This window comes from Alligator sinensis, unplaced genomic scaffold, assembly GCF_000455745.1.
Source record: "Alligator sinensis unplaced genomic scaffold, ASM45574v1 scaffold1177_1, whole genome shotgun sequence".
In the NCBI taxonomy this organism is placed as follows: domain Eukaryota; kingdom Metazoa; phylum Chordata; order Crocodylia; family Alligatoridae; genus Alligator; species Alligator sinensis.
The window spans coordinates 1,553,960-1,580,579 of record NW_005842120.1 but is presented as its reverse complement, the minus strand read 5'-3'; the positions used below and the strand labels follow the sequence as shown (position 1 = coordinate 1,580,579).

Here is a 26,620-nt window from a genome sequence, read left to right as displayed (position 1 = left end):
CTCAGTAGCCCAAGCACCGTCTGGCTCCCTGGCTCCCTGGAATCAACCTTTTGCAATGGGTCAGAGGCCTGGGCTGTCTTGTGCAGCACCAGGCTCGGTCCTCTCCTGGACCCTCCATGCAGCACCTCCTGCACCGAGTTCCCAGCCTCATTCCAGGGGTTGAGGACCTGAGCCGCCCAAGTGCTCCAAAGGTCCTACTCCATGCACTGGCCTGTGCACCATGTCTCTGGCCACACACCAGAGACTGCAGACCTGAGCTGCCTCACACAGCTCCCAGGGTCTGGATGCCTTGCGCCATGCTGCTGGAGCCATCCACCATTCCCTGCTGATGGAAGTCTTCAGGGCTGCTTCTGGGCTACTGCTTCACCCTGCTGAGCAGCTCTCCTCAGCTCTTCTAAGCCCCACTCTTCTCTCTTCTCTGTCCCAGATGTGTCCCTCATGCTGAGCATGCAGCTCCTTTTATACTCTCCGGGGCTCTGCCCTTGAAGTCTTCCAGACCTGAGTGTTGCTGTCTTCAATCAGGTCCGGGGGGGGAGGGAACGCCTCTTCCCCTCCCCTCAGGAAAGGGGCATGACTTAACTCCTCTTGCTGCCTCCTGATTGGTGGATGGGCTCCACCAATCAAAACAGCAAGATTTCAAGCCTGGGACTCAACCCAAGCTCCAAAAGGCAAGCCTGCTATACTTATTTTCTTGCATAAATATGCCCCTCAAATAAAAAATATGCCTTGTTTCTGCAAGGCAGAATTTAGGGGAAAATTTTTTTTTTTTTCCAGAGTTATGGCTAACTATGTGACACAGTAAATTCTCTAGGAAATGTGACACCTCTGAAGGCAGTCTGGGCAAGGTGGCAGAAATTCTCTGTTGTGGTAGGACCGCAACAAGGCTAGGCCCTGGACAGTTTACACAGGACTTCTGCTTGCTGGGGCTGGAGAAGAGAGAGCCCTATTGGGAGCCAGAAGAGCACAGTGTCTGCAGTTTTTAATTCTTCCCTGCTTCTATTCAAATGAAGAAAATACAGCATCCTCACTTAAGACACACACACAATTTGAGGGGCGGGGCAAGGGGGAGGGGGCTAGTTTTGAGGAAAAAAATGTATGTGGTATATGAGTAAATATGGTACTGGGGAAAAGCGGGGCTCCTTTTTATTTAAATTAAATATTTGTGAAAATGAAGGTTCACAGAAAATTATTTTTTTTTCTGGAAAAATTCAGATTTTCTTAGAAAAGAATAAATTTCCTGGGTAGATATTTTTAGTAAAAAATTGGACTTTAATTTAAAAAAGTGTGGTTTCTGATGGCTAAGAGTTGGGTTTTAACAAAAGGTTAGAGTTGTCCACTGAAATGTTGGCAAAACATAGGAATTTTATTATTTTATCATTTCATTTTCAGCACAATTTTCATATACAATGGAAATATATTCATATTGCCTGGGCAAATTTAACTCAAAGATTTGAGTTAAGGGCTTGACTTTGCATCCTAAATCTTTTCTGAAGTGCATTATTGGGCATAATACATTATAGATTGTGTGCATGGCACACCAGCGAAAAATTATGTTTCAGTACTTTTTTCAGTGAAATCTTTTAACTTTTCCTTTTGAAACTATGTTTTAGTTTTGAAATGAACCTATATTATGGGAAAAACCAAACCCTTCATTTTTCATACTGAAAGGAGGGAAAGATCTGTGTCTGTGGGCACTGGTTGACAAGTATTTGCTTGAGCTACATGGTGAATTAGTCTCAACCTAATGAATGCTGGGTTCATCCATAGCTGCCACATCATTTGCAGACTGTGTTTGGAGTATAATTGAAGTTGATGATGTTGGTACAGCACTTAGAATATTTGCAGCTTTTCTGTAAGATAAATACCAAGCCATGAGGTGCCTTATAATCACCTAAGCCAAATATTTATTATCATCATTTTTATAGCAGGACAGACTGCAGCCAGAGAGATTACTTTTCTTGCCCAAGGTCAGACAGCAATCTGCTGACAGAAAGATGAATAGAACCAGAGAGTTCTGGCTGCAAGGTCCTGCTATAATTATGAGATGGCACTTTCACTGCTCTTAAATATCAATTTACTGTCTGATACATAGGTTGTTACAATTAGTTTAATTATAATTCTAAAAAATGTGGGGTATCTCTTCAAAGTCTACTTGTTTCATTTAGATAGAATGTAACCTTTTCAGACTAGCTAGATCTATCATCTCAAATTACTGTTTTGTGTCATTTAATTTACTTGCCAGTTTCTATTTTGTACATTCTCTTTTCGCCCTTGCAATAGCTTTCTATAAATGCGTCTTGTGTAGTTTATAAGAAGTTTTAAAATTTAACTTAATTTATAATAAAAAGTTTAATTTTTGCCCAAATCACCTGTTATAAACATTTTTTGCATCAGATGGAAATTCACATTCTAGAATTGTACCAATTTCATTTTGGATAGTAGGATGGCACTTCTGTAAACCATAAATATAGCTATACAATGTATTTCTACTAGGCCTCAATCATGCTTCAAATAAGATTGGCCTTGTGGATTGATATACTTGAGAATTTCAGCCCCAAATTACAAAAGCTTAACAGTTGCAGGTTAACATTGTTGCAGAGATGGAAATGTAGCAGTCTTCTGCCACACAAATTGATGTTCTCTGCTCCCTTTAACACACGTGATCTTGCCCTCAGCAAACCCTGACACTTCTTATCATAGATGCCTATGAGTTTATGAACAGAAGAAGTCCTTACTTCAGTTAAGTACAGTTTAAACACTCTGGGCTTATGCCTGAATTCACTCTTCTTGCTGGACTGCAGTATAGTAGGCATTTAATAACAGTTGAAATAATACCACAAAGTAGGTCTCAACTTTCCCCCTCAAACTTGGCTTATTTTACTTTTTATAATAAGAAACCTATTTCTCTTAATCCAGCAAAACACTCCCCTTTTCCTTAAGATTCTTTAGCACTTTATACCTGCTACTGTGAATCAGTCAACATTTCTAAAGAGTTTTAACTTTCACTAACAAATTAACAGAAAGCTCTTTTAAGCTGCTAGACCTGGAAAGTATGCAGTTGGGTCAGGTAGAAGGCACTAGTGAGTTTTCTGTATGTATTATGATACGATTTGAGGGAAAATTTCTCTTTTAAATCTTGAGTATCCACTTTACTGTTTCATATCCATGGAAGTAATAAATATCCATCAAATATCCTGCATTCTATGATTTGGTTTTGCTTTCTTGTGGCCCATTTAGGTTGTCTGTCTGTTTAACATATTTTTACTTACCAGATGTATAAAGAAGATCAGGGAAAAAAGTTGTGCTACAATCTCCTTGGCTAGGGAAAAATATTCAAAAAGCGTGAGCCTAAATAGATTCAATCTTTGCAACTTAGTCTAACCTGGCTAGGCTAAATCAGTTTGTAACTATACAGACATCCCAGAAATTCAGGTACATGCCTGCAATGGCTCAGGCGGGGGGAGGGGGCTAGAGCAGCCCTCCCTTCCCATCTACATTGCTGAGCTGAGGGGTGGGGGGCATTGCCAGGCCCTGGCAGGATGCTCTTATTAGGGAGGGATCATTCCCCCCACTTCTGATCAGCCCAGCAGGGAATTGATAACACAGTATTTATCACCCCTAACTCACTGTTTATCACCGCATTAAGAAAACAACAGAAGGACATTACCAGCTACCTGTTGATTCTGCCTTTGTCCTGTCTGCCACAGGACAGATCATAGTCAGCATGTGGTCTGCTTGCTAATGCTGAGAGGTGTCTGTGTAAGGCAGAGGGGATGGGGGAATCCCTGCTTAGCAGGGAGTGAGGAGGGGTGGGGGGAAACAGGGGGAAGTCAGGCATACGCTGGCAGTCTCTGCTGAGCTCCAGCTAGGGACCAGCAGGGAGGGGCCAGCTCTGCTATGGAGCAGAGAGCCTCACCCATCCCAGAGAGCATGCTGGGATCCTGGGGGAGTCTGGTTTAACTTAAACCAGCAAGGGGTCTGGGACAGAAATTGCATAAACCAGTTTGAGCCAAATCTGTTAAGTCTGATACTACATTCAACCAGGTTTATCTCAAACTGGGTTCAGCCATTTTCAAACTGATTTATGTGCACTGAACATCTGTTCTGTTACAGGGTTAAACCAGTTTTTGATCACTTAAACTGGTTTATGTGTAATGTCTGTCCCTAACCCTGGAGGTTAGATCTATTGGGCAAGATTACTCCAGTGTCCTCTTCTTAAGAGTATGCCTTGAAACCTCTCAGGGAACTGGATCTTGTCCATAATGTGGTTTCTTGCTGGGAACTCAGGATATCAGTGTTTCACGCTGTGCACTAGTTGGCAATTGATTTTTGGTTGAAATTCAAAACATTTGTTTTGACTTAAAAAACCCTAAATGGTTTGTATACTCTTTACACAAAGACTGCATCTCACCTCCTGTGATGCTGTGGCAGATAATGATAATCAGGGCCCATTCTACCCACACCCTGGTGGAAGTGCAAAGAGCTGTTGGCAGGGTGTTTCTAGTGAGTGATATGTGATACCGCAACTTGCTTCACATTGGCTTAGCCTGGAGATGATGACCCCACGAGACAAATTATTTTTTCTAAACTTTTCCTAAAGGGGATGTTTAAGTGGTGTCAGTTGTGGGCAGAGAAACCAGGGAGGCTGCCCTCGAGTTATATTTGTTTTCTGGGGTTTATTTTTAAGATTGATTATACTGTATTTTTAAAATGTATCCAGTAAAATGCAGACTACATTTAGAGTAAAAATAACCACAGTGAAAGTCTAAGTCAATAAATAAATAGCAATGTCTATTGGGTAACATCCATTGTCAGTAGCAGCTTCCTTCTTTTTCTGGATTTTTTTTTCCCCAAAGTGTCCTGTAGTAGACTATGTCTTGAACCTTGTCCTGTTTAAATCCGACATTTGTCTTCCTGTCTTAGCCTCATGTTAGTGCCTCAGCTGTGCTTTGGTAAATCTTGTGGAGACAGTTATGTTGAATAGTTCCAGGATACACATCTGGATACACATCTATGGAATGTTTCTGTATATTTTCAATGGGGTTTTTGTTCCAATCTATTTGAGAGAGATTATTCTAAGTTTTTCAACCTGGTCTGAAAATGGACGACCAAATTATATTTCTTTTCAAAAGTCTTACAAATCCTAGTATAATACATGAGGTATCCATCTTCCTGGAATAAAAAAGGGCCGTTTTTCCACCGTTAATGATAGAGAACTTATCACTGTAGCCACAGTTCTCTAGCAGTCCCTTCGGTTGCAGCTATTTCCATATCTCTGTAAACTGATGGCTTCATGAATCAGTGCCAGATAGTGTCTGAATTCCATAAGCACTGACTCAAATGCAGTAGGAATAATATCGGGGCTTGATGATATTATGGGTCAGAGTTGGGAGGGAGTTTTGGAGAAACTGGAGGGGAGTTTGCTGAGGGGAAGTGGTGCTTACCGCCACATTCCTTCTGGTGCAGGTGCAACATATTAATAATTCATCACTATTGTGGCACAACTACAATTTTAGATCCCACCTCAACTTTTTGAAAGGGTGTAAAATGTCCTTTTGGATCTTTTTTTTTCCCCTGAGATAGCCAACCTGGGCTGAAGCAGAACATTTTGTCTATCCATTGTGGAACGAGTCAAGGTCCTCTTACTCTTGGGACAAAAGTTGTTACCTATCAATTACAGATTTTGCACCTGTTGTAGTGTCCAGATGAGGATGTTCTTTGGAGACACCTTTTGCTTTTTCAGTGGGTAGGGTATTTGGTTTTTTACTGGGATTTTTTCCTTGGATCTTGGCTGCTTGAATTTTGAGCTGTTACATGTTTATTTTTTCCTGCAAGGAGTTTTATGGTTGAAGCTGTTGTGTGGGTGACTATTTGTAGGGCTGTTTCCTCAACCTTCTTTTTTATAATCCTGCCACAAGGGGTCTTCTGTTTCTAGGAGTCTATTAGCCATTCCCATGATCATAGCAAGTGTAACAAAATCGGTCCATATTATTGTTACTCTCTACATGTTACAGGTATTGCACAATTAGATGGTTAATTGCTCAATTAACTGAAGCCAGCTACATGTGCAAAGTACATATCGCTTCATAAAAAGGTGATGATAAAACCAGCTATGAACTTAGACTTTGAATATGTGTACTAACTTTATAGCTGGTTGGTTTCCAGCTTTAATTTGCAGGTGTAGCAGGGTCTCCCCTGTGGCTGGAAGTCCTGTCAGCTGATTAGGCTTGCCTAACTCTGGGGCTGGGACACTGCAGCAGCTGCATCTTCCATCTGCAGGGGGTGCATGGGGCAACTCCGCAGCTGGGTGCCCCTCAGTTGAGGGGACTCCCAGCTGTGGGAGCTTGTTTCTTGCTGGTGCAGGGGGAGTCCTGCACTGGTAGTAAAGCATGATAAAATCTAATGTATGATCCCACAATCACTTCTGCCATGCATGGGTGGCATGGCAGGAGGTATGATTGTGTGCATCATGCATTATATCCTTTTGTGCCTTTACCTGCACATGTAGAGGGGCCTGGGTTGCTAACATGATGTGGTTTTCAGGAGATATTATTGTTGCTAAAGTTGTTTTCACTCTGCATTGGATTTCTAAGTTTTTTTTTACCAAAGGTGAATTTGGTCTTTCTAGGACAGCCTGAAGAATTTCATTCTTCAAGTGTGCTATAACCAGTGTTGCCAACTCTCATGTTTTCTGGCATTGTTCTTAAAGTCTACGCTTTGGGACTGTGAAAAACTTAGCTCTTTCTTTTATTTATATATATATATATATATATATATATATATATAAGTATATATAAAAGAAAGAGCTAAGTTTTTCACAGTCCCAAAGCGTAGACTTTAAAAACAGCGCCAAAAATCATGAGAGTTGGCAATTCTATATAACAGACCACAGGAATGATTTTTTTCTTGCTTACTGCTCTGATTCTGGATTGTGGTGTTAATAGGCCAGGTAGTTGGCATGAGTTGCATGTGGGTTTTTTCCCAGGTTCTGTTTGTTTGTTTGTTTGTTTGTTTTTTTTACTGAATTTACTTTTGGTGGCTTAAGCCATAATTTATTCTCTAGGCATGTCCTTAAAGTAGGCCATTCCCCTATGTTTGCTGCTTCTTTTGACTTGGTATGGAGAATACAAGTTTTTGGTAGAGGATCTATGCAGCATGCTAGATTTATATAATATGTCTCCAATGGTGAAGAAAATGGTGGTATCCATTGAAAAGTACTTCATGGAGCTATTGCTACATGTGTGTGTGCATCTTTTTACTCTAGAAGTGACTGCGTTGTGGCTCTTTTGGGATTCAGAGGAGCTGGTCTTTTATAGTGCTTTTAGTGGCTCTTCTAGCGCCATCTGTTTTCCTTCAGGCGTGTTTCAGCCATTATCTCTTGGTTCTCCCCCAAAACACTCTCTTCCCCCATCCTGTGTCTGTTGGTTTTTAAAAATACAACCCTCAAAACAATGTAAATTAGCTGCTCTGGGATTATTAAAGTTCCCTGTTTTTAGTTTTAAGTGGTTTTCATCTTAGTTGGGAGTACAGATAGTTTACTTTTCTATGAGACTTGGATAGATTTATTAGGTGATAGGCCATTGGATATGTGCTTTGTATTATGGCAGATGGGTAATGGTTTTTGAATTTGTAACTTTTTCATGCGTCTAATAAGTTTTTATAATGATTTTATTAAAATTGTATGTGGTCAGTCTCTCTCTCAGCCTAAATTTCAAAAAGCTTTCATTTCATCTAGTAAGGAATAAAAACAATTTCTAGCATCTCTAAATTTTATTTGCAAGTAGAATATTGTTTTCTGGACAATTCTAATCACAGTTTGAGATAAACGTATGGTCCTGTTAACCTAATATAATGTATCATAGAATCATAGGTAAGTAGGGCTGGAAGGGACCTCCAGAGGTCAATCTAGTCCATCCCCCTGCCTGAAGTGGGATCATCCTTTTCCAAACCATCCTATATAAACCCTTTGCTTAATCTACTAGCAAAACTACACAGTCAATCCTGAAACAACCACAAGACATAACACTGATCTGTCACAGGTGAAGCAGAGGACCACGGCTGCCAGCATCCTGGTTCTATAATGATGGTTAAAAAACACTTGAAGGCAAAACCCCCCAATGTCCACACTGGTCTGACTCTAGGGTAAAATTCCTTCCTGACCCCAAATATGCTGATCAGTCTGACCATGAGTGGAGGGGCAACCCCCAGGAACCTCTGAGTTTAAGTCCCAGCAGGAGCACTGACATCCCCCAGTCAAAATCCCCAGCCTTGGCTCCGCCAACACAAAGTGTTCCTGAGGAAAATTTCTATAGGTTGCATTGTTAGATTATGATTAATGTTTGTGTTTTTTTGTTTGTTGGTTAGTTGTTGTGGGGTTTACATTTCAATTCATATTTCTCAAATGTCTCGTTATGCTTGTTGGGGTAGGTGAAAAGGGCACCAGCATGGAGTTTGTTCTTCAGCAACAGCAGTCTGAACCCATGCCACAGCAGCAGGAGTGTGGTGAGCCTGTGCAATACCTTTTCCCCTCCAGCAGTGCTCTGACCAGCTAAATAATTAGCTGCACCTCTGCTACACCCACTTTAACCTATGGAGCAATTCATTTTTTGAGTTCTATTTAGACTACTGGGCAGGGGAGACAAGAAAGGAAAATCTGGTTGCAACAGAGCAAGATAGGTCATTAATGTTCTTTATGGTGTGTCCCTATTAATGAACCTCTTTATTGCTAGGATCCATTCCCTAACTGGTTTTGTCAATATAAGTCCTATCCTTTCCTGCAGAGCAATAATCAGTAAGGGGTTAGGAGTCTCAGCCTGAAGTTAGGAGGGTGGCTCTTTCTCTCCTCCACCTGGTGATGGCATTGATGGACTTGGCAGTTTCACATGTTAGAAAGAAAGGGATGATCTGGCTTTTAGACTTCAGTGGAAAGGAGGAAAGGGTGGGTTTGATCATTGCCTAGCTTCTTTTGCTTATTGCAACTGTAGACAACATCGAAGTGGAAGAGTTGAAATGGTACAGTAGAAGAGGGATGATTAAAATGCAAAATTTAAGATAAAACCACTTCAAAGAGAAGATTCATAGAAATGAAGATGGATAATACAGTTTTATAGGTTTGCCATGGTGTGAAAACTGCAGGATGACAAGGAGCAAGAAGGTGCAACACTACGTAAGCAACATACGTTCTTTGTGGATAGATGCATGCTGGATTTATTCACATACATGTACACTTTCCTCAAGAACCAGCCATCTAAACTTGGGGTGTAAGTCTTAAGTGCGGAAATTGATTTTTACACTGGAATGGAGGCAGAGAGCTGTGCTTGTCACTGGCTCATTCAGGCCTGAGCTGCATGGGGTAGAGGCAAAGTCCCATCATCAGCATCACACCCCCTCCCCCAGCTGCAGGTCCAACAGGTATAGGTTTAACCCTCTCACCGCTGCTGCAGGAGCTGTTGGCCAAGCAGCAGGGAGAGGGAGAATGATGCTGATGACAGGATTCTGCCTCTGCTCCACCTGGCTGGATGGTTTAGCTCTGGGTGAGCTGGTGCTATGGTAGGTAAGAATTTTGGAAAAATCTTTTTTTCTTCATTCAGTCTTTCCAGAATAAGGTTCATATCGTATTCGGAGGTAGGTGGTATGCTAATAAATATGGCATTTTCTAAATGTTAAGAATAGCATTCAGCACTATGCAAGCAGCCTGTTGTTTTTCCTACTTTGGATATTATTCTTATGCTTATGATGTCAGGAGGTTTGTCTTTTCCCTACTTTCTGAAGAGGCAGAGATCTACCAAGTCAGAATGTCAACAGGCTTACCTACTTCCACGAGCCATTAGCAAACGGTACACAAATATTCAAAGAAGAGTCACAAATTTACTGAAATATAGGTCTAGATACAAAGTTTTCACTGGACCTCAGAAATGTGGTTTTCCTAAATGATGACACTAATGCAGTTTTAAGGTGCTTGGAATGGAATAGTAGGGCAATGCCTTATATTTCTGTGTTAACTGGTACCCATGCTAAGCAGCTAAATGTCAATGAGTTTAATTTGGGAAGAGAAGCTAGAAAGAAGTTCTGGCAGGTAAGTATGGCAGCTTTGGAAATGGTGTATGAAATCTCCAAGCAGTTTTGGCAGGTATGCAAATTTAGAATCAGAGAGGGGCTGCAGCAGGAGATGCGAGGGAATCTTGGGTAGATAAAAAAAATGACAGCAGTTGAGAATGGGGGTCAACAGAAAACTATTGGGCCATATTGGCCAGACACTTCCGTTCATCAAAATGCAAAGAATTCTGCATCACTAGAGACATGGAGATGATGATGTCACACTAAAGAAGAAAACTGGAAGAAAAAGGTCCAGTTTCTTAGATGCAAATGAAATGCAGTTGACTTGGACAAGACAATATGACTCTAGTGAGATAACTGCTATCTGCTGAAAAATTAAAACAAATGTACCACAGTTAGGGATCTACCTAACTTGCAGTGAGAGAAAACAACTGGTAATCATATACTAACCCTGTGGTAACTGCTTATGTGTAAGAATAAATATTTAACATAACTCAGAAAGCTTGGAATAAGGGAAAGAACAAGCATCCCCAGCCATTCTCATCAATAGGAACATCTTGCCATAAGGAAATACTTCAGATACCTCATATAGTTTCCACAGGGTTTTGCTCATTTAAATTTGAGAATGCCACCTATACCATGTTCTATAAGATGTTTTCTTTCTTAAAACTTCAACCTCGCTGTTTAACAACACTCAGTGATTTTTTTCTTCTGAATAGCTGTTTATAACTCCTGAAAATGGCATGGTAGTGAGAATGGGGTGTAATTCAAAAGAAGGCAGTACTGCTGGCCTCAGAAAGAGCACTGGCCTTACTTTGTAATTTAATGATTCTTAGAAGAGATAAGTCTTTTTTTGTTTAACTGGCATGATTGTTTTAAATGGCTCAAAGATACACATACTGAATATCCCAGCCATTCTAGCTCTTTGCCTAGGATTTTCAGACTGCTAATGCTTGCAGGAATTATGCTGTACAAATGCATAACCTTAGATTATGGACAACGCTAGGCAATGTTGGGGGAGGAGGTGCAGAGTGAGTGCCTACCTGCTCATGCAGGGGCTGCAGCAGGGGCAGCATGGGCTACTGCCACTTTAGCTCAAGCTTCCCCAAAATGAGCTGCACTGGTGTACAGGCTGCCTGGGACCTGCCATTTTAACACCTCTTCTGAACCAGTGCCTGGGCTTGGTGTCCTGGCTGCCACCTGTCCTGCTTTCTTCTGCCTCACCTTCCCCTGCACCAAAAATGCTGCATCATTGATTACTGCTGCTGTGGCGCTACTGAGCAGTACATTGAACTACCTATTGATGTTTTGAATTCATTGTAATTTCTTGAGAACATTCAGGTTATGTTATAAAATGACTAGCTGATTTTTCAAGGTACAATTTACTGATAAAATCATCTTTGGTAGTGAGATCCCAGAAACACTCCACACACACACACACACACACACACACACACACACACACACACTTCATACTTATATATGCTTATACATATTTAGTAGAAAATGCAAGAAGGTGATAAAATATTATCTTAGAAATAGGATTTACTGTGTTAAGTAGAGCTGCTTGTGGTCTCTTTGATTGGTTTTCAGGAGGGGATAAGACTTTTAATGTCAAATAATTTGCCAAATATTAATTTTACAGGCCAGGTGCAGATAGCAGGCGTCAGAGTGGCAGGGAGAGGATGTCCAGCAACAGTGAAAAAGCGAGCCTGTCCATGGAATCCACAAAGGAGACCCGGTACTGTGCTGTGTGCAATGACTATGCTTCAGGCTACCATTATGGAGTTTGGTCTTGCGAGGGCTGTAAGGCTTTCTTCAAAAGAAGCATTCAAGGTAATAACTTGTTGCAGTGAATCAATGAATTCCTTTTTCTCAGGGAAGCTGAGTGAATATGAAGGTCCCAGGAAAATAGAACCCAGTGTTTTTTTCAAAATGACATGCCATGTGTTCACTTGTTCATGTTTAGGTGTCAGTTGTGTGAATAGCATATATATGCTAATAGCAATTCAATTAGTATATGATGTTCCTGGGTTCAATATCTCTCACTCACTCTGAGCTTGGACAAGTTTCTTGACTTCCTGGTATTTTGTTCCACTCAGCTCCAAAGATTGGTAAGAAACTGTATGTCCTATTTGAAAATCATACCCAATATTGGTTTTACATCTGGACAGGACAATAAGACAACTTGTTTCTTTTCCAAATACGTGTAAACTAAGCATGAAACTTTAGTCATGCCTATGTGCATTTAGAGATCTCTGTTATATGCAGGTACAAAGGCTGTTATGGCTTGTTTCAGGCAAGTTTTGAGCTAAACATCAAAAGAAACTATTCCTACCCCCTGTCATAAGATAAGAACGTGTCTTTTGTTGCTTAGTTACCATCAAGGTTAAATGACTGAGTATATAACAGCATTTTGCTAAGGTTTCTCCATTTTTTTTAAAGGAAAAGTACAGGTATGAGAGAAAAGTTTTTTACCTTTCAGTGAAAGGCTGGCTCCAGAAGAGATTTAGGTGGAAGGATTTGAATATTAGTGGTTAATTAATAATTACTTGTAGTCCTAGCTTCCTTTTTAAGTGATCTTTAGGAAAGATAGCTGTTAAAACCGTGTCTTAGTTATAAGGGGAATTGGATAGAGGAGAGTGGAATACAGTCCTCTTGGTAAATCTAGATTGATTCATTTAATCTATGAGGGAGAGAGAGATCCTAGCTAAGTATTTACCATTTGAGCCCTTAGTTACAAATGACATGGAAAATAACTTTTTTCTATATACGTGGAGGATATAGAAGGAGAGGATCTTAAAAGAAGTGCCATGGGGCTCTATTCCTGCAATCAGTATACTTTCCATTACAGAGCATGGAGAGGGATCCTTGAAACAATTCTTTTGTCCTTTATCATTGCCACTACTCCTCCAACAAATTGGCTTCCACTGCATCCCTTCAAGGATCTAAGATCTGTGTGAAGAGCTTTTATAGGTGGCAATGAAAACTGAGATGGAATAGTATCCTTTATGAGAGGTGGGTAAAATAGAAAAGAGCCTCCTTGATTGCCTTATATTAGTGGAGCAAGTCCTTGAACTCAAGTGGCAGAGAATTCATTTGGGAAGCTTGCAGACTTGAATTTTCAGACACTACTTCATTGTTGAAAAATTACAGGAGAACAGTTCAGAAAAGAGCTACAAGAATGATTTGTGGTCTTGAAAATTTGCCTTATAGTCAGATACTTAAGAATCAGTCTATTTGGTTTATCCAAGAGAAGGTTAAGAGCTGACTTGAATATACTTATGTAAAGCCAGAGGTGACAGGTTGGATGCATATAAATTTTGCTTATCATTATTGCTAGCGGTACTATTTGAGCCAGGCTGTCTACATACATAAGATTTGGCAGAAGCAAAGCATATTCATGTATAAATTGCGGCTCTGAGATTTCTCCCATTTTGTTCCAGTGCAAGAACCCACATAAATTAGCACAGCTAAAAAACAAAACAAAACAGAAAACACCACATTATTTATTAATGAACTCAACTTATCCAATAACTAATTTAGCATTTAAGATGCATCCAATTCCCTAAGGCAGGAGTCAGAAACTAATGGCCTTCAGGCCAGATCCAGCCTGCAAAGTCATTTGATCTGACATGTGAAGGGCTGATTTGGTGATCTGGCACGGGGGGATTGTTGACACAGGGCTGCAGCTGCTGCGCTGTGCCATACGTGCCCTCCTTAGTGCTCTTTTTCACTGCAGAGCTTGTTGCTCCACGGGGTCTGTGCCTCTCTTTGTGCAGAGGAGTCGAGTATCTGCAGCAAGTGTGAATAGGTAGCAGAGGCTTCCAGCCTGCAGTCACAGATGTGTGGCAAGCTTCAGCCTGCACCAGCAAAAGGCTGCTGACCGCTGTCCTAAGGTATATGTAAAGGTACAGGTCTTCCATCTTCCATCAATGGCGCTCCTTTAACTCAAGTCAGTATCCAGCAAAGAGAGTCTTGTGTTCTTTTCCTCACTTCTTTTCAGTCTGAAAATAGCTCTTTATGTTTCATAGTTGATATAAATCTTCTGGGTTTTTTCTTCTCTACGTGTGATTTACTTAATGTTCCCCCTTCTTTTCCCTCAAAACTCAGTATAAAACAATTCTCACTATTTTCTACCCATCTCTCGTTTTATATTTTGAAAGCATTCTAAATCGGTTTGCCATCTGACAAAGTAGGTTGTTGCTTATGAAAGCTCATGCCTCTCTGAACCATTTAGTCTCTAACGGTGCCTATACATGAACATGGAGGCTGCTCCAATGTGCTGGACTTAATTCATCGAGTCTGCTGAAGTGTGGCAATTGCCACACTCTAGCAGCCTCCTGGGTCTCATGTATCAGCGTTCCCATCCTTAAAAATGGTGGTTGGGGTGCTTAATGAAAGTTCGTTGAATGATTTCATAGATTTCATAGACATTATGGCTGGAAGGGACCTCAGAAGATCATTGAGACCAGCCCCCTGCCCCAGGGGCAGGAAGGCAGCTGGGGTCACAGGATCCCAGCAAGATAAACATCCGATTGACTCTTAAAGGAGTCCAGAGCAGGTGCTTGCACCACCTCTGGCAGCAGTCTGTTCCAGGCCTTGGGGGCTCGGACAGTAAAGTTCTTCCTTATGTCCAGCCTGAAACTGTCTTGGAGGTGTTTGTGACCATTTTACCCTGTCATCCCATGAGGCGCTCTGGTGAACAGGCGGTCCCCCAGATCCGATGTACACCCCTTATATACTTATAGGCAGTCACTAGGTCCCCCCTGAGCCTGTGCTTCTCCAGGCTGAAGAGTCCCATAGCTCTCAGCCTCTCATCATAAGGCTGTTTTCCTGCCCTCTGATCATGCATGTGGCTCTCCTCTGGACTCTCTCAAGCTTCTCCACATCCTTTTTAAATTGTGGAGCCCAGAATTGGTTGCAGTACACCAGCTGTGGCCTCACCAAGGCCGAGTACAGTGGGAGGATGACATCCTGGGATTTGCTAGAATCCTGGGATTGGCTAGAGAAGCATCTATGGATGCAAGCCAGAATTTTTCTTGCTTTGCTGGCTGCAACATCACATTCGTGGCTCATATTCATATTGTGGTCAATCATAACCCCTAAGTCCCTTTTGGCCGTGGTGCTAGCAAGTGTAGCACCACCGAGCCTATAAGAATGCTGCAGGTTTTTCTTCCCAAGGTGGAGTACCATGCATTTTTCAGTGCTGAAGGCCATCAGGTTTTTGTCTGCCCATTTTCTGAGCCTCTCAAGGTTGGCCTGGATCACCATCCTGTCCTCAGGTGTGGACACTTTACCGCAAAGTTTGGTGTCATCAGCGAACTTGGCAAGTCTGCTTCTGATATCGATGTCCACATAATTAATGAAGATGTTGAAAAGAAAAGGCCCAAGGACGAAGCCTTGGGGAACCCTACAGGTCATGGTACACCACAATGTTTGACTTCCATCAATTACCACTCTCTGGGTCCGACCTTGGAGCCAATTCCCCAGCCAGTGGACTGTGATGTAGTCGAGACTGCAGTTGGCCAGTTTTTCTATGAGATGATCATGGGATACCAGATCAAAAGCTTTATTAAAGTCAACGACGTCTTCCTTATCCAGGTGATATGTCACCTGGTCATAGAAGGAGATAAGATTAGTTAGGCAAGACCTATCTGCAACAAACCCATGCTGGCTATCCCTCAGGAAGTTGCCTTCAGCCAGTTTGTCAAGAATGGTCTCTTTGATTTTTTCCATCATTTTCCCCAGGATAGAGGTCAGGCTGATGGGCCTGTAGTTCCCCGGATCTACTTTCCTCCCTTTCCTGAAGATAGGCACCACATTGGCCTTCTTCCAGTCTTTGGGCACTTCGCCTGAGTACCACAAGTTCTTGAAGATCTATGCCATGGGCAGAGCTATGATGCTTGCCAGCTCTTTAAGTACCCTGGGGTACAAGTTGTCTGGGCCAGCTGACTTGAAGGTGTCCAGCCTCTTGAAGTGTTCCTTCTCATGGTTAGCATTGATGAAGGGTAATAGTTCTCCCTCGCCCTGGCTGCCCTGTACCGTATTGAGCAGGGCCATCCCTTGGGACGGGTGAAAAACCAATGCAAAATACCCGTTAAGCAGGTAGGTTTTTTCCTGGGCATTGGTTGTCAGTTGACCCATATGGTTTAGCAGGGATCCAATGTTACCCTTGCTTTTCCTCTGGCTCCCCACATATCTAAAAAAGGACTTTTTTATTGTCCTTGATACGTGTAGCCAGTTGGAGTTCAGTTGCTGCCTTGGCTTTCCTGATTTGCTCCCTACAGGTCCAGACCAGAGCAGAGTACTCCTCCTTTGGGGTGGATCCAGTCTTCCATCTTTTATAGGTCTTTCTTTTTAGATACAGGAGGTCTACTAGTTCCCGGCTGCTGTGCCCTTTTTCTGCCTTTCCTCCAAGATGGGATAGACATTGCTTCAGCTTCTAGGATCACTCCCTTGATGAGCAACCACTCTTCCTGAACTCCCCTCCCCTTCGGGTCATGGTCCCTTAGGGCCTCTCCAACAAGCCTCCAGAGCTTGTCAAAGTCAGCTTTCCTGAAGTTGAGGACTTCTGCTTTGCTGACTGACTTGCCAGCTTTATGGAGGATGGTTAAGATGATCAACTCATGGTTGCTGTCTCCCAGCTTCCCTTTGATCATTAGGCCACTGATTAAATCATCCCCCCTTGCCAGTACCAGGTTGAGCAGTACTTTGCCTCTTGTTGATCCATAGACTTCTTGAGTCAGATAGAACTCATCCATGCACATGCGGAAGCTTTGTGACCATTCAGATTTAGCCGAGTGATCTTCCCATGAGATGTCAGGGTAGTTGAAATCTCCCATGACAACCATGCACCGGGAGTATGCAGCCTCAGCTAGTTCCCTGGCAAATTCCTGGTCAAGCTCTTGATCCTGGCTAGGAGGTTTGTAGTAGACTCCCACCATTGTGTCCCCTGTGCCTTGTTCACCATAGATTTTGACCCAGAGAGTCTCCAATCATTCCCCCTGGGTGCCAGTGTCAGCTTGCAGGGATGCATAGCTTTTCTTGACATAGAGAGCTATCCCCCCGCCCCTTTTTTCCACATGATCTCTCCTGTACAAGGTATAGCTATGTATACCTGTGGCCCAGTCATAGGTAGAGTCCCATCAGGTCTCCATTATCCCTATGAGATCATAATTGTTTTTGTTTAGCAAGATTGCTCTGAGCTGTGTCATTTGTGCCCACATGGATAAGAAGCATTGGGTAGTGATCGGAGGGCCAGATAATCTTTGGGATCCTCTCTGCTATGTCCTGGATACGGGGCCCTGGGAAGTAGCAGACCTCCCAGGCTAAGGGGTCGGGGTGGCAGATTGCCCCCTCAGTTCCCATCAGGGGGGAGTCTCCCATGATGACCACTCTGCGTTTCATTTTAGGGATAGTAGGGATGGGTGATCCTCCCTTGCCTGCAGGAGCCGGCATTGCTGCAGGCTCTACTGGGGCTGCAAGAGGTTTGTACCTGTACTGGGGTTGCAAGAGGGGACCTTGGTGCAGTGGGCCTTGGTGCCCTTGACCACCTTGGTCCAACCCCCTGGTGGGACAGTGTGGGAGATCCTTGAGTCCTCCCTTGTCCTGGAAGGTGACCTTGGTCTACCCTCGGCTTCCAGGGGGTGACGAGCCTGGCAGTAGGAGTCTGTCTCCTGCTTGCCATCCCTGATAGCACACAGTCTCTAGACTGCAGCCTGGAGCTCCTCTATCTGGTGCCCCAGAGACTCCAGATTGAAGCAAACCTCACAAGGGGAGGTGGCCGTGCTCCTGGTCCCATGAGCCTGGAAATGTGCCAGGTAGCCCCTGCAGCCAAGAGCCAGAGGCTTTGTCTGTGTGGAGCCTGGAACCATGGGTTCTGTCTGGGTGGATGCTTCTGAGGTGCCAGAGGGGGAGGCCACAGACTCTGAGGGGAGCTTTGGGGTGCAGCATGTGCCCATTCACATCGTAACCCAGCTACTGATGGGACTGCCTACCCTAGGGCTCACAGGCAGGGCTTTGGACCCTCCTGCTCACCCTCCTGTGCAAACTCCCATGCTAACTTGTGCACTGGGCGGACAAGTACGCCTGTTTGCGCATCCTGTTCATGAGGCTCCGGTCGCATGGCTCCCTGGGGGGTTGGGTGAAGTAGAAGCCGGGGTGGTGCAAGAACCCTTCTCCTTGGCTCCTCTCAGCTGCCTCCCTGCAGCTGAACTACACTAATCTCCTCCCACCACGGGCCCCGCTTACTTCCGGCTGTGCTGGGGGTCAGAGGGGGTACTCCGTGGCTGTTGGGAGTCACTGGGGGGCTTTGGTGTGCAGGGGCATGATGGGCTTGCATCCATGTGTCTTGCGCCTCTCCCTGAGCCTGACTGAATGAACTTTAGTTTAAATGCCCCTTCTGCCATTTTTAAGCACGCGGGCACTGATAAAGGAGATGCGGCAGTGTTTTAATTATAGTGCACTCAGAGCCGCTCTAAGTAAAGCTCCGCCCCCCACCCTTGGAGCATGTGTAAAAGTGCCTTAAGGTGCCACCCTGACCTCCCTTCTGCCTGATGCTGGATATACTAATCCTGCTGTAAAAAAAGTGTAACTCTCGACGAAACCCATCTGGATCTGGAGATTTACCATTTTTAAGAGATACTATTATATTTAGTATCAATTCTAGTTTAATATTCTCTTCTAAAACCGCTTTGCCTACAAGTTATAACCTAGCCAAATTTGTTTCAATTAGATATTCCTGCATTTGCTTAGGATTCATAGATTTTATAGATTTAATAGATTTCTAGGGTTGGAAGGGATCTTGCAGATCATCAAATCCGACCCCCTGCTGTAGGCAGGAAAAGAAAGAGTGCTGGGGTTAAGTAACCCCAGCTAGGCGCTTGTCTTATCTCTTCTTGAACACCTCCAAGGTAGGGGAAAGCACCACCTCCCTTGGAAGCCCATTCCATATTTTGGCAACCCTCACTGTAAAGAATTTCTTCCTAATGTCCAATCTAAATCTACTCTCCTTCAGTTTGTGGACGTTATTTCTAGTAACCCCGAGGGGTGTCCTGGTAAACAGAGTATCCCCTATTCCCTGCTGACCCTCCCCTCCAGCCCCCCGATGAGTCTGTAGATAGCCACAAAATCATCTCTCAGCCTTCTCTTGTGGAGGCTGAAGAGATTCAGGTCCCTCAGTCTGTCTTCATAGGATCTTACCTATAGGCCCTCAACCATATGAGTAGCCCTCCTCTGAACCCTCTCAAGGTTATCCACATCCCTCTTGAAGTGCAGTGCCCAAAACTGGACACAGTACTCCAGCTGCGGTCTCACCAATGCCACATAGAGGGGAAGTATCACCTCCCTAGACCTGCTTGTGATGCATCTGCTAATGCAAGAAAGAGTGCAGTTAGCTTTACTTATTACCTCGTCACATTGGCGACTCATATTCATTTTGTACTAGATGTACTAGATCTAAAGAATAAAGAGGCTTATAATAACTCTTGAGCTGATTGCTAAATAATGTGGAGCTCTCCAGACAGGTGGTATAATTTTATTGTCATTTAATGTTTTTACATTATTTGCTAATAGTCTATCACTTTTCTTTCTATCCTTTCAGTTACTCTGTAATGTATCTCAATTGTTTTGTGTTTCTGTTAAATTTTATATACTCTCTATGACTGATTAATCTGATATAATTTTTTAAAATCTCTCCATCTCACTCTTTACCTATTAGACTGCTTTTAATTATAGCCTTGAAAGCATCCCATAAACAAGGCAGTCTACCTTCTAAGCAGCAGAGGTGTCGCACCCCACAGGCTGCACCAGCGGGGACCTCACCACTGCAACCTATGAGTGCTTCCCCTGGCTGCATCACATTATGTAGGCGAGTGTCTCCTGCTGCACCATGTTGCACAGGTACTCCAGGTCTCTGTCTTCCCTTGCACTGCACACCACACTGCCCCACACCATGGGGTAGGAAGAGGAAATGGAAGCTGGAAGAGGGAGGGGATCCTGGAGAGATGAAGAAACTGGTGACTGGGTGGGAGGGGCTGCAGATCTGCAGGGCTACAGATTAACCCTTGCAAGGCCACATACCACCAGCAGGCCACAAGCTGGACAACACTCCCATAAACTACTCTTTTCAGCTTGGTTTATATTGTTCTTAGTGGAGTGTAGATGATTTCCTTTCTAATAGTTCAAATGCTCTCATGATCAGACAGAAATGAGATATGGAAACACCAAGTTTTCATTTTTGGTATATTCTCCCAATCTCTAATAAGTAACAGCACTAGTAATAACTGCACTGGTCTAGTAAGAAACTCCATGGCCTGACCAGACAGATCCACCTTGTTTTGTTGTTATAGCATTATTAAGCAATGATTTGGAGATCAAGTTCATATCTATTAATGTATGTATGTTGTGTGGTGTTTCATAAAAAGAGAAGTCTCTTTCTTTTGGATTTAATCATTGCCAGGAATCCCAAAGTTCATGAGTATCTACTAATAATCTTAGTATTGTGCCTGATTTTCTATTCTTTCTTATACTTCCATCAGATTTTTGGGTCTATGCCACGGTTGTGGCCTCCTCCCAATGTAACATCTCCATCTTTACATTTTTCTAAAGTTTGACCAACTTTTCTGAAGATAGACATCTGGTCCTGATTAGCTGCATATATGCTTCCTAAAGTTAACATTCTATTGTTTATAGTACCTTTAATATGTATACATCTGTCTTCATTATCCATATATTTTTCCTTTAGCTGAAAAGGTATATGTTTTGCTATGATAATTGCAGCTCCTCTTCTCTTCAATTTAATTGGTAATAGATACAGCAGGTGGAACTACCTGGCTTCTGTGCAGCTCCACTGTTCTGCCATAAGGTAGTCTTCTTGGATGAAGCACACGTCTGGTGTTCCATCTTCGGTGGCTTGTAGCAGTTTCCTCCTTTTAACATTGTTTTTAAGGGCCCTTGCATGTTATCGTATAGTGAGTATATACGTGAGTTTATTAGACATCACAAGAGTAGGAGGCTGCTACCTATTGATTTAGCTTCTGTGAATTTATAGTTTTTACCTGATTAATTATTAATATCTCTTTGGATCTGTTTTAAAATTCTATCTGTAAAACTAATTTCTTTCTTTTATGATGGATTATTTTGGTTCTGAAGAATTTTGTTTTTACCCCATCCTCTCCATCTTACCTATCCTAAAGTCATCCCTCTATGCACAAGAACAACAAACACCTTTAACACTGCTCACAAAAATATTTAAAATGTTTTGTTTTCCCCCAGCCTCTTCCTCTCTCCCTACTTTATTCCAAAATAGTCCCTGCTAACTCACCCTTTTCACTTTCGCCCATCCCTAAAATGTGAAGTTTCACTATTGTCCCCAGCAGAGTCAGTGGCATAACTGACTCTCTGCTGTGGTGAACTTCTCCTTAGATGTCCCTAGATTGACATTTCTGGTGCAGTCATGGCATCATTTACGGACTTAAGGGACCAGCTTTGGGAGAGGGAGGAAGCCACATATCAGGTCATCTTCTCTAGTGGGGCATGTACCAAATGAAATTGCATTTGTCTCCTTGTAGCAGGGACCTGGCTGAGCCCCATACTTACCAGGGTGAAAATTGCTGGCATGCCCTGCAGGCAGTGGGCTCACAGCTGGTCTGGCAGGAGAGCAGTGAGCCCGCAGGACAAGGTACCCTGCTGCTTCCCTGTTCCCAGGGTGAGACAAATAGCTGGTGGGGAGGCAGGCTCTCAGCTAGCCTCTTTCCCAGGCCACAGCAAGAACCAGAGCCTGGGCTCCATGCAGGCACAGAGGCCAGCCATCAAAGCAGGTAGACGGCTGGAGCAGCCAATGCCACCTAGGGCCCAGGAGCCACAGGTGCAAGAGCAAATTAGCCCCTCTGGGGCTCTCAACACCTGGTGGTGAGCAGAGGGCATGTGGGAGCAGGCAGAGATCCAGATTGGCCCAGGTCAACCTGTAGCTTCTGATATAAAAAACACCTGCCCCCGATGAAGGGGGAACACCGGCACGGGCAGTGGCTTATGCCATGTTTCCCCACTAGAAGCAAGGATCTGGATTGAGGGCCAGCAAGTCATTGGCCCTCCACTTGGAATCCTGATCACTTCCCAGACACTGGAAGTCAGGTATATTTAGGAGCCCCCAGGGGTTTGTGGTACCTGTGACCCTGAATTATCCAAGGGGCTTGGCCTGGGACAAGCCAGCCTACTCCAACTCAGCTCATAGAAAGGGGTACACCTCAAAGGGTCCTGATCACTCAGGCAGAACAACCAAGGTATGCAGCTGGGCCAGCAAGAGGCCTAAAGCAGGCACAAACAGTATTATTTGAATTGTAGTGGTATATGCATTACTCTGCAACGCGGACCTGTCTGCCTAAGAAGTGAAACTGGATGCCTAATGAGACCAGGTGCCCACGCTAATCACCAATAACACCCGAGTGGAAATAGGTGGGGTGTAGGGGAGGTGGAGCCCCACAGAACACTGGCAGACATTGTGGTCCACATTGTTTCAATGAACCCCAGGTTATCAAGTACCACCTCCTAATATTTTTTTCCAGTAACACCGAGTCATGCAGAGTGAGATACAGAAAGAGGGGAATTAGCCACCTGTTGAGAGGGTGGAACCTGGGTCTTGCCCCAGTGTGACCACTCGACTTGGGTCCCTCTACACTCCTCTTCCCCTTCTTAGACACAGACATAGACATTTGGGCTGGAAGGGACCCCGGAGGATCAGCGAGTCCAGCCCCCTGCCCCAGGGGCAGGAAGTCAGCAGGGATCATAGGATCCCAGCAAGATAAGCATCCAAATGTGTCTTGAAGGCGTTCAAAGTGGGTGCTTGAACCGCCTCCGGTGACAGTCTATTCCAAACCTTGGGGGCTCAGACAGTGAAGAAGTTCTTTCTTATGTCCAGCCTGAATTGGTCGTGGCAGAGTTTGTGACCATTCAATCTTGTCATCCCTTGGGGCGCTCTGGTGAACAGACATTCCCCCAGATCCTGATGAGCACCCCTGATAAACTTATAAGTGGCCACCAGATCACCCCTGCTTCCTCTTTTTTTTAGGTTTTTAGGCTTTTCCTTTTACAATTCAAATCTTGCATGTTTCTCTTCCCAGATTATTTCAGGTAATGTTCTAAGTGCAACCAAACTACGCAGGATTTACTTATATTTAGCGAGTTCCTTCATACTATTCACTTTCACTCAGGTCTTCTTTCAAATCCAAGTTTTAAAACTATCTGTTTGATTTCCTTTCTCGATTCTTTAGAGACTTCTTTCCTTTTTAGTTAACAATTTATTACCCTATATTTCTGTTTTGTATCTCAACATCTGTCCGAAACTGCTTGTGCTTCAGAGTTATCTTTTAGAAGGTTTAATTTGATGAGGACTCTGTCTTCTCCATTCTTCTTTACAGTGTATTGTTGTTCTTTTGTGTACAGATAAACTGAAAAGGGTCAAATAAACCTTTAATTTATTTTTACTCATCTGAAACAAGCTGTAATCTCTTTCAGCTCATGTCTTTTCTTTAGAGTGGAGTATGATAGACCTTGGAAAGTCAGTACTTTGTATCTACCAAACTTAACTGGAGAGAGCTCTGCAGATCTTCTCATAATCTGTTATTTTTGTTTGAAGTACTGGTAATATGTTCTTAGAATTATTTTTCTAGGCCTATTTGTGTTGGGGAAGCATAGAGAGATCTGTGAGCTCTGTCTGTGGATATTAAAGTGCTTGTTTCCAGTCTAAAAAGGTATGGAGTGCTCCTTTTAAGAAGTTTAAAATCACTTTTTCTACTGCTTCATAAAATCCCTTTCATAGTTTTGTGTGTCTCCTATTTTGTCTGAAAGTTTTTTTTCTTTTTTTTCTATCAGATTAACTTTGTTTTGGAGTTCTATGTTGTTTTGGAGGATTTTATCCATGTTTTTCTCAATGTCTGTGTATCTGCTCCCAGTTTCTGCTTTCTTGGCTTTCATTTTACCAAGCTTTACTTCTGTGAAGAATTTGAGAGACCTGAATTCTGATATAGACTCACCAAAGTTGTCTGTGGTAACAAGGGCTGCTTTGGCCCTCTGTGTTTCTGCTTTTTCCGTCCTGCCTGCTTTATTTCCAGCTTCAGCAGCTATCTGATTTCCAAGGCTCTGCTTGATGTTTTGCAGGATGTTTTTGTGAGTTCTTTGGGAGAAATAGGTTCTCATATCAGTCTCCTTATGTGTGGAATCCATCTAATATTAAGGGAAAATGTGTCTAGATCCATAAATGGGGTTAGGGAGAGGCAACACCATTGGATTATGCCAGGTTCTCCCTGTTACTTTGGCTTTAGTCACTGACTTCCCCAGTGACATCCATCTTCCCTCAAATTAGAACAATAAATAAATAAATAAATATAACTATTTATGAAAAGTAGTTTGTTTGTCAAATGCACAATATGGGAAATATTATCGCACATTCTTTCAGCAGGATTTCTCAAGGGTCCTATAACTGCTTTATTGTCCTGCCTGTAACATATACATACTTTGGATGCATCTTAAACTATCTGAAGGACCTTGTGGATTGCCACCACCGTAGCTATCCTGCACTGACTCCTTTTGCCTCGAGTATTTTCTTTTTAAAGATGTTTCATGACTCCACTGTTTTTGTCTTCTTTACATCAGTAACAGAGTGAACAAAATAAACATTTAATCTGGACTTGCTGTTGTTTGGTATAAAGAATTTTTTAGTTCAAAATAGAGGCCAAACGGTTTAGTAATGGTCTAGACAAAATGTTAATGGTTTTGGAAGAGAAAAATAATTATTTGACCATTTCTTTTGAAAAATCATGTATCTTAACACCAGTAAGTAGCAATCATTGTGATACCATATGTAGTGCATTAGTGTGTAGATGGGGTAGATGACTGCACATGCTTTAACCTGATTAAATGGCCAAAAACGTTTTACTGATGCTTAGGGCTAGTATGAACTTTGTTCAATTTGGATTTTGGGATAGTGTCAAATTAATGTGTAGACAGGCCCTCAAAGCTGCAGTCAGTGCCTAAAAATCTTAATCTCTTTCAGAATGCCAGGATTTAGCAATTTTAGGAGCTGATAACTGTCAAATGAAACAGAAATTAATGCACTAGATTATATGTACTATGAATGTCTGTGTTAAGCAATGGCAATATAATAATTAATCTTTTTCTTCTTCTAAAGCAGTTTTATGGTGGTGTGTGCTGGAACAGGGGCAGGCTTATGTTGACATAATCAACGTAAATTATATCCAACATGAAAATGTAGGACTTTTAACATTTTTTGATAGTTCTCCTAGGCATAAATGAAGCATTCAGAATGTCTTGAAAGAGATGTCAGTGCTGTTTGAAGGTTTAGATCATTTCTAGTTCTCTCTTCTTATCTCTTCATTTCAAATATACCTTTCCAAATTATTTTCATCGTAATAAATATTTCTTTCTTACACAAGTAGTATTCTTACTGTTAGTATACATATTCATATAGGCTAGGGTTATTTGCATGATGGATATGAGGCAGACTCTGTATTTTAGTGCTCTCCATACATTAATTTTCCTAAGTGGGGCATTTGGCTGTTTCAAGGTAAGTTCATTTAAATCAGTAATTTAAATCACCTCATTTTAAATGATCAGTTTTAATCAACTTTTCCACTTCTGCTTCAATTAATTTCTAAATAAAGGTATATCCTCGTTCATTGGTATAAGCATGAAAACATGTAGGTTTACAACTAAATAGAGCCATCACGCTAAATTTGGTACATTATTTTGCTAACTTAGCAAACACACTATAACTATACACATTTATTTAAGTGACTATAAAGCATAATATTTTCAGAATCTTATTAATTTTACACACAGTGTGTTTTTAAAATGGTGAATGATATGTTGCCTAGTTACATGATAATTCACTTCTTATTTGTGACTTGGGTCAGACGGTTGCATTAGTATGGTAGAGTTTAAGAAAGCCCAAACCCAGATCTAAAATGTGTTTTTATTAAACTAAAAAACTTTATAAAAATGCTTTACATATATGAGCAGGGGTTTAGGTTGTAGCCGTGTTGGTCTAAGGACATAGGTTTCAGCAGTTGGTGTGTGCTCTTCCTGGATGGAATGAAAAGTTCCTTTTCATTCCATCTAGGAAGAGCACACACCAACTGCTGAAACCTCCTTAGCCTGACGAAGGGTTTTTGAACCCAAAAGCCTGCTAATATGTCTGAGGCAGGGGTTGGTCTAATAAAAGATATCAAATTCACCCAAGGAACCTTGTCTGCCTTACATATATGACGAATGAATAATTACAGAGATTAGCTATAGTCTGTGAATTAAACTGATTATTTCATGCCAGCCTGGGAAATTTTTTCAAATATTTAAAAAAAATTATTAAAAATATATTTATATATTTCAAATAACCTCCCTCACCACTGCCCCTCAGGTTTCTCCCTGCCTCCCCTCACCCCTGGGGCATTACTTATGTGTGGCTGTCCATGCTGTCTGTAGACATGCAGGCTGGGAAGGGTTAACTTGCCTGCTGTGCTGCTGCTGCCCCAAAGAGCAACAGTGGTGG

The 26,620-nt window shown here is 42.5% G+C and overlaps 1 protein-coding gene across 6 annotated transcripts in view; it reads left to right on the top strand.

Moving 5' to 3' along the window:
* Positions 1-26,620, top strand: part of ESR1 (estrogen receptor 1) — a 301,848-nt gene that overhangs the window by 100,238 nt on the left and 174,990 nt on the right. For all 6 annotated transcript variants that reach the window (XM_014520478.2, XM_025205609.1, XM_025205612.1 and 3 more), the window contains one exon: positions 11,702-11,892. In XM_014520478.2, coding sequence (XP_014375964.2) covers positions 11,702-11,892 — 191 coding nt within the window. The remainder of the gene's footprint in view (positions 1-11,701; positions 11,893-26,620) is intronic.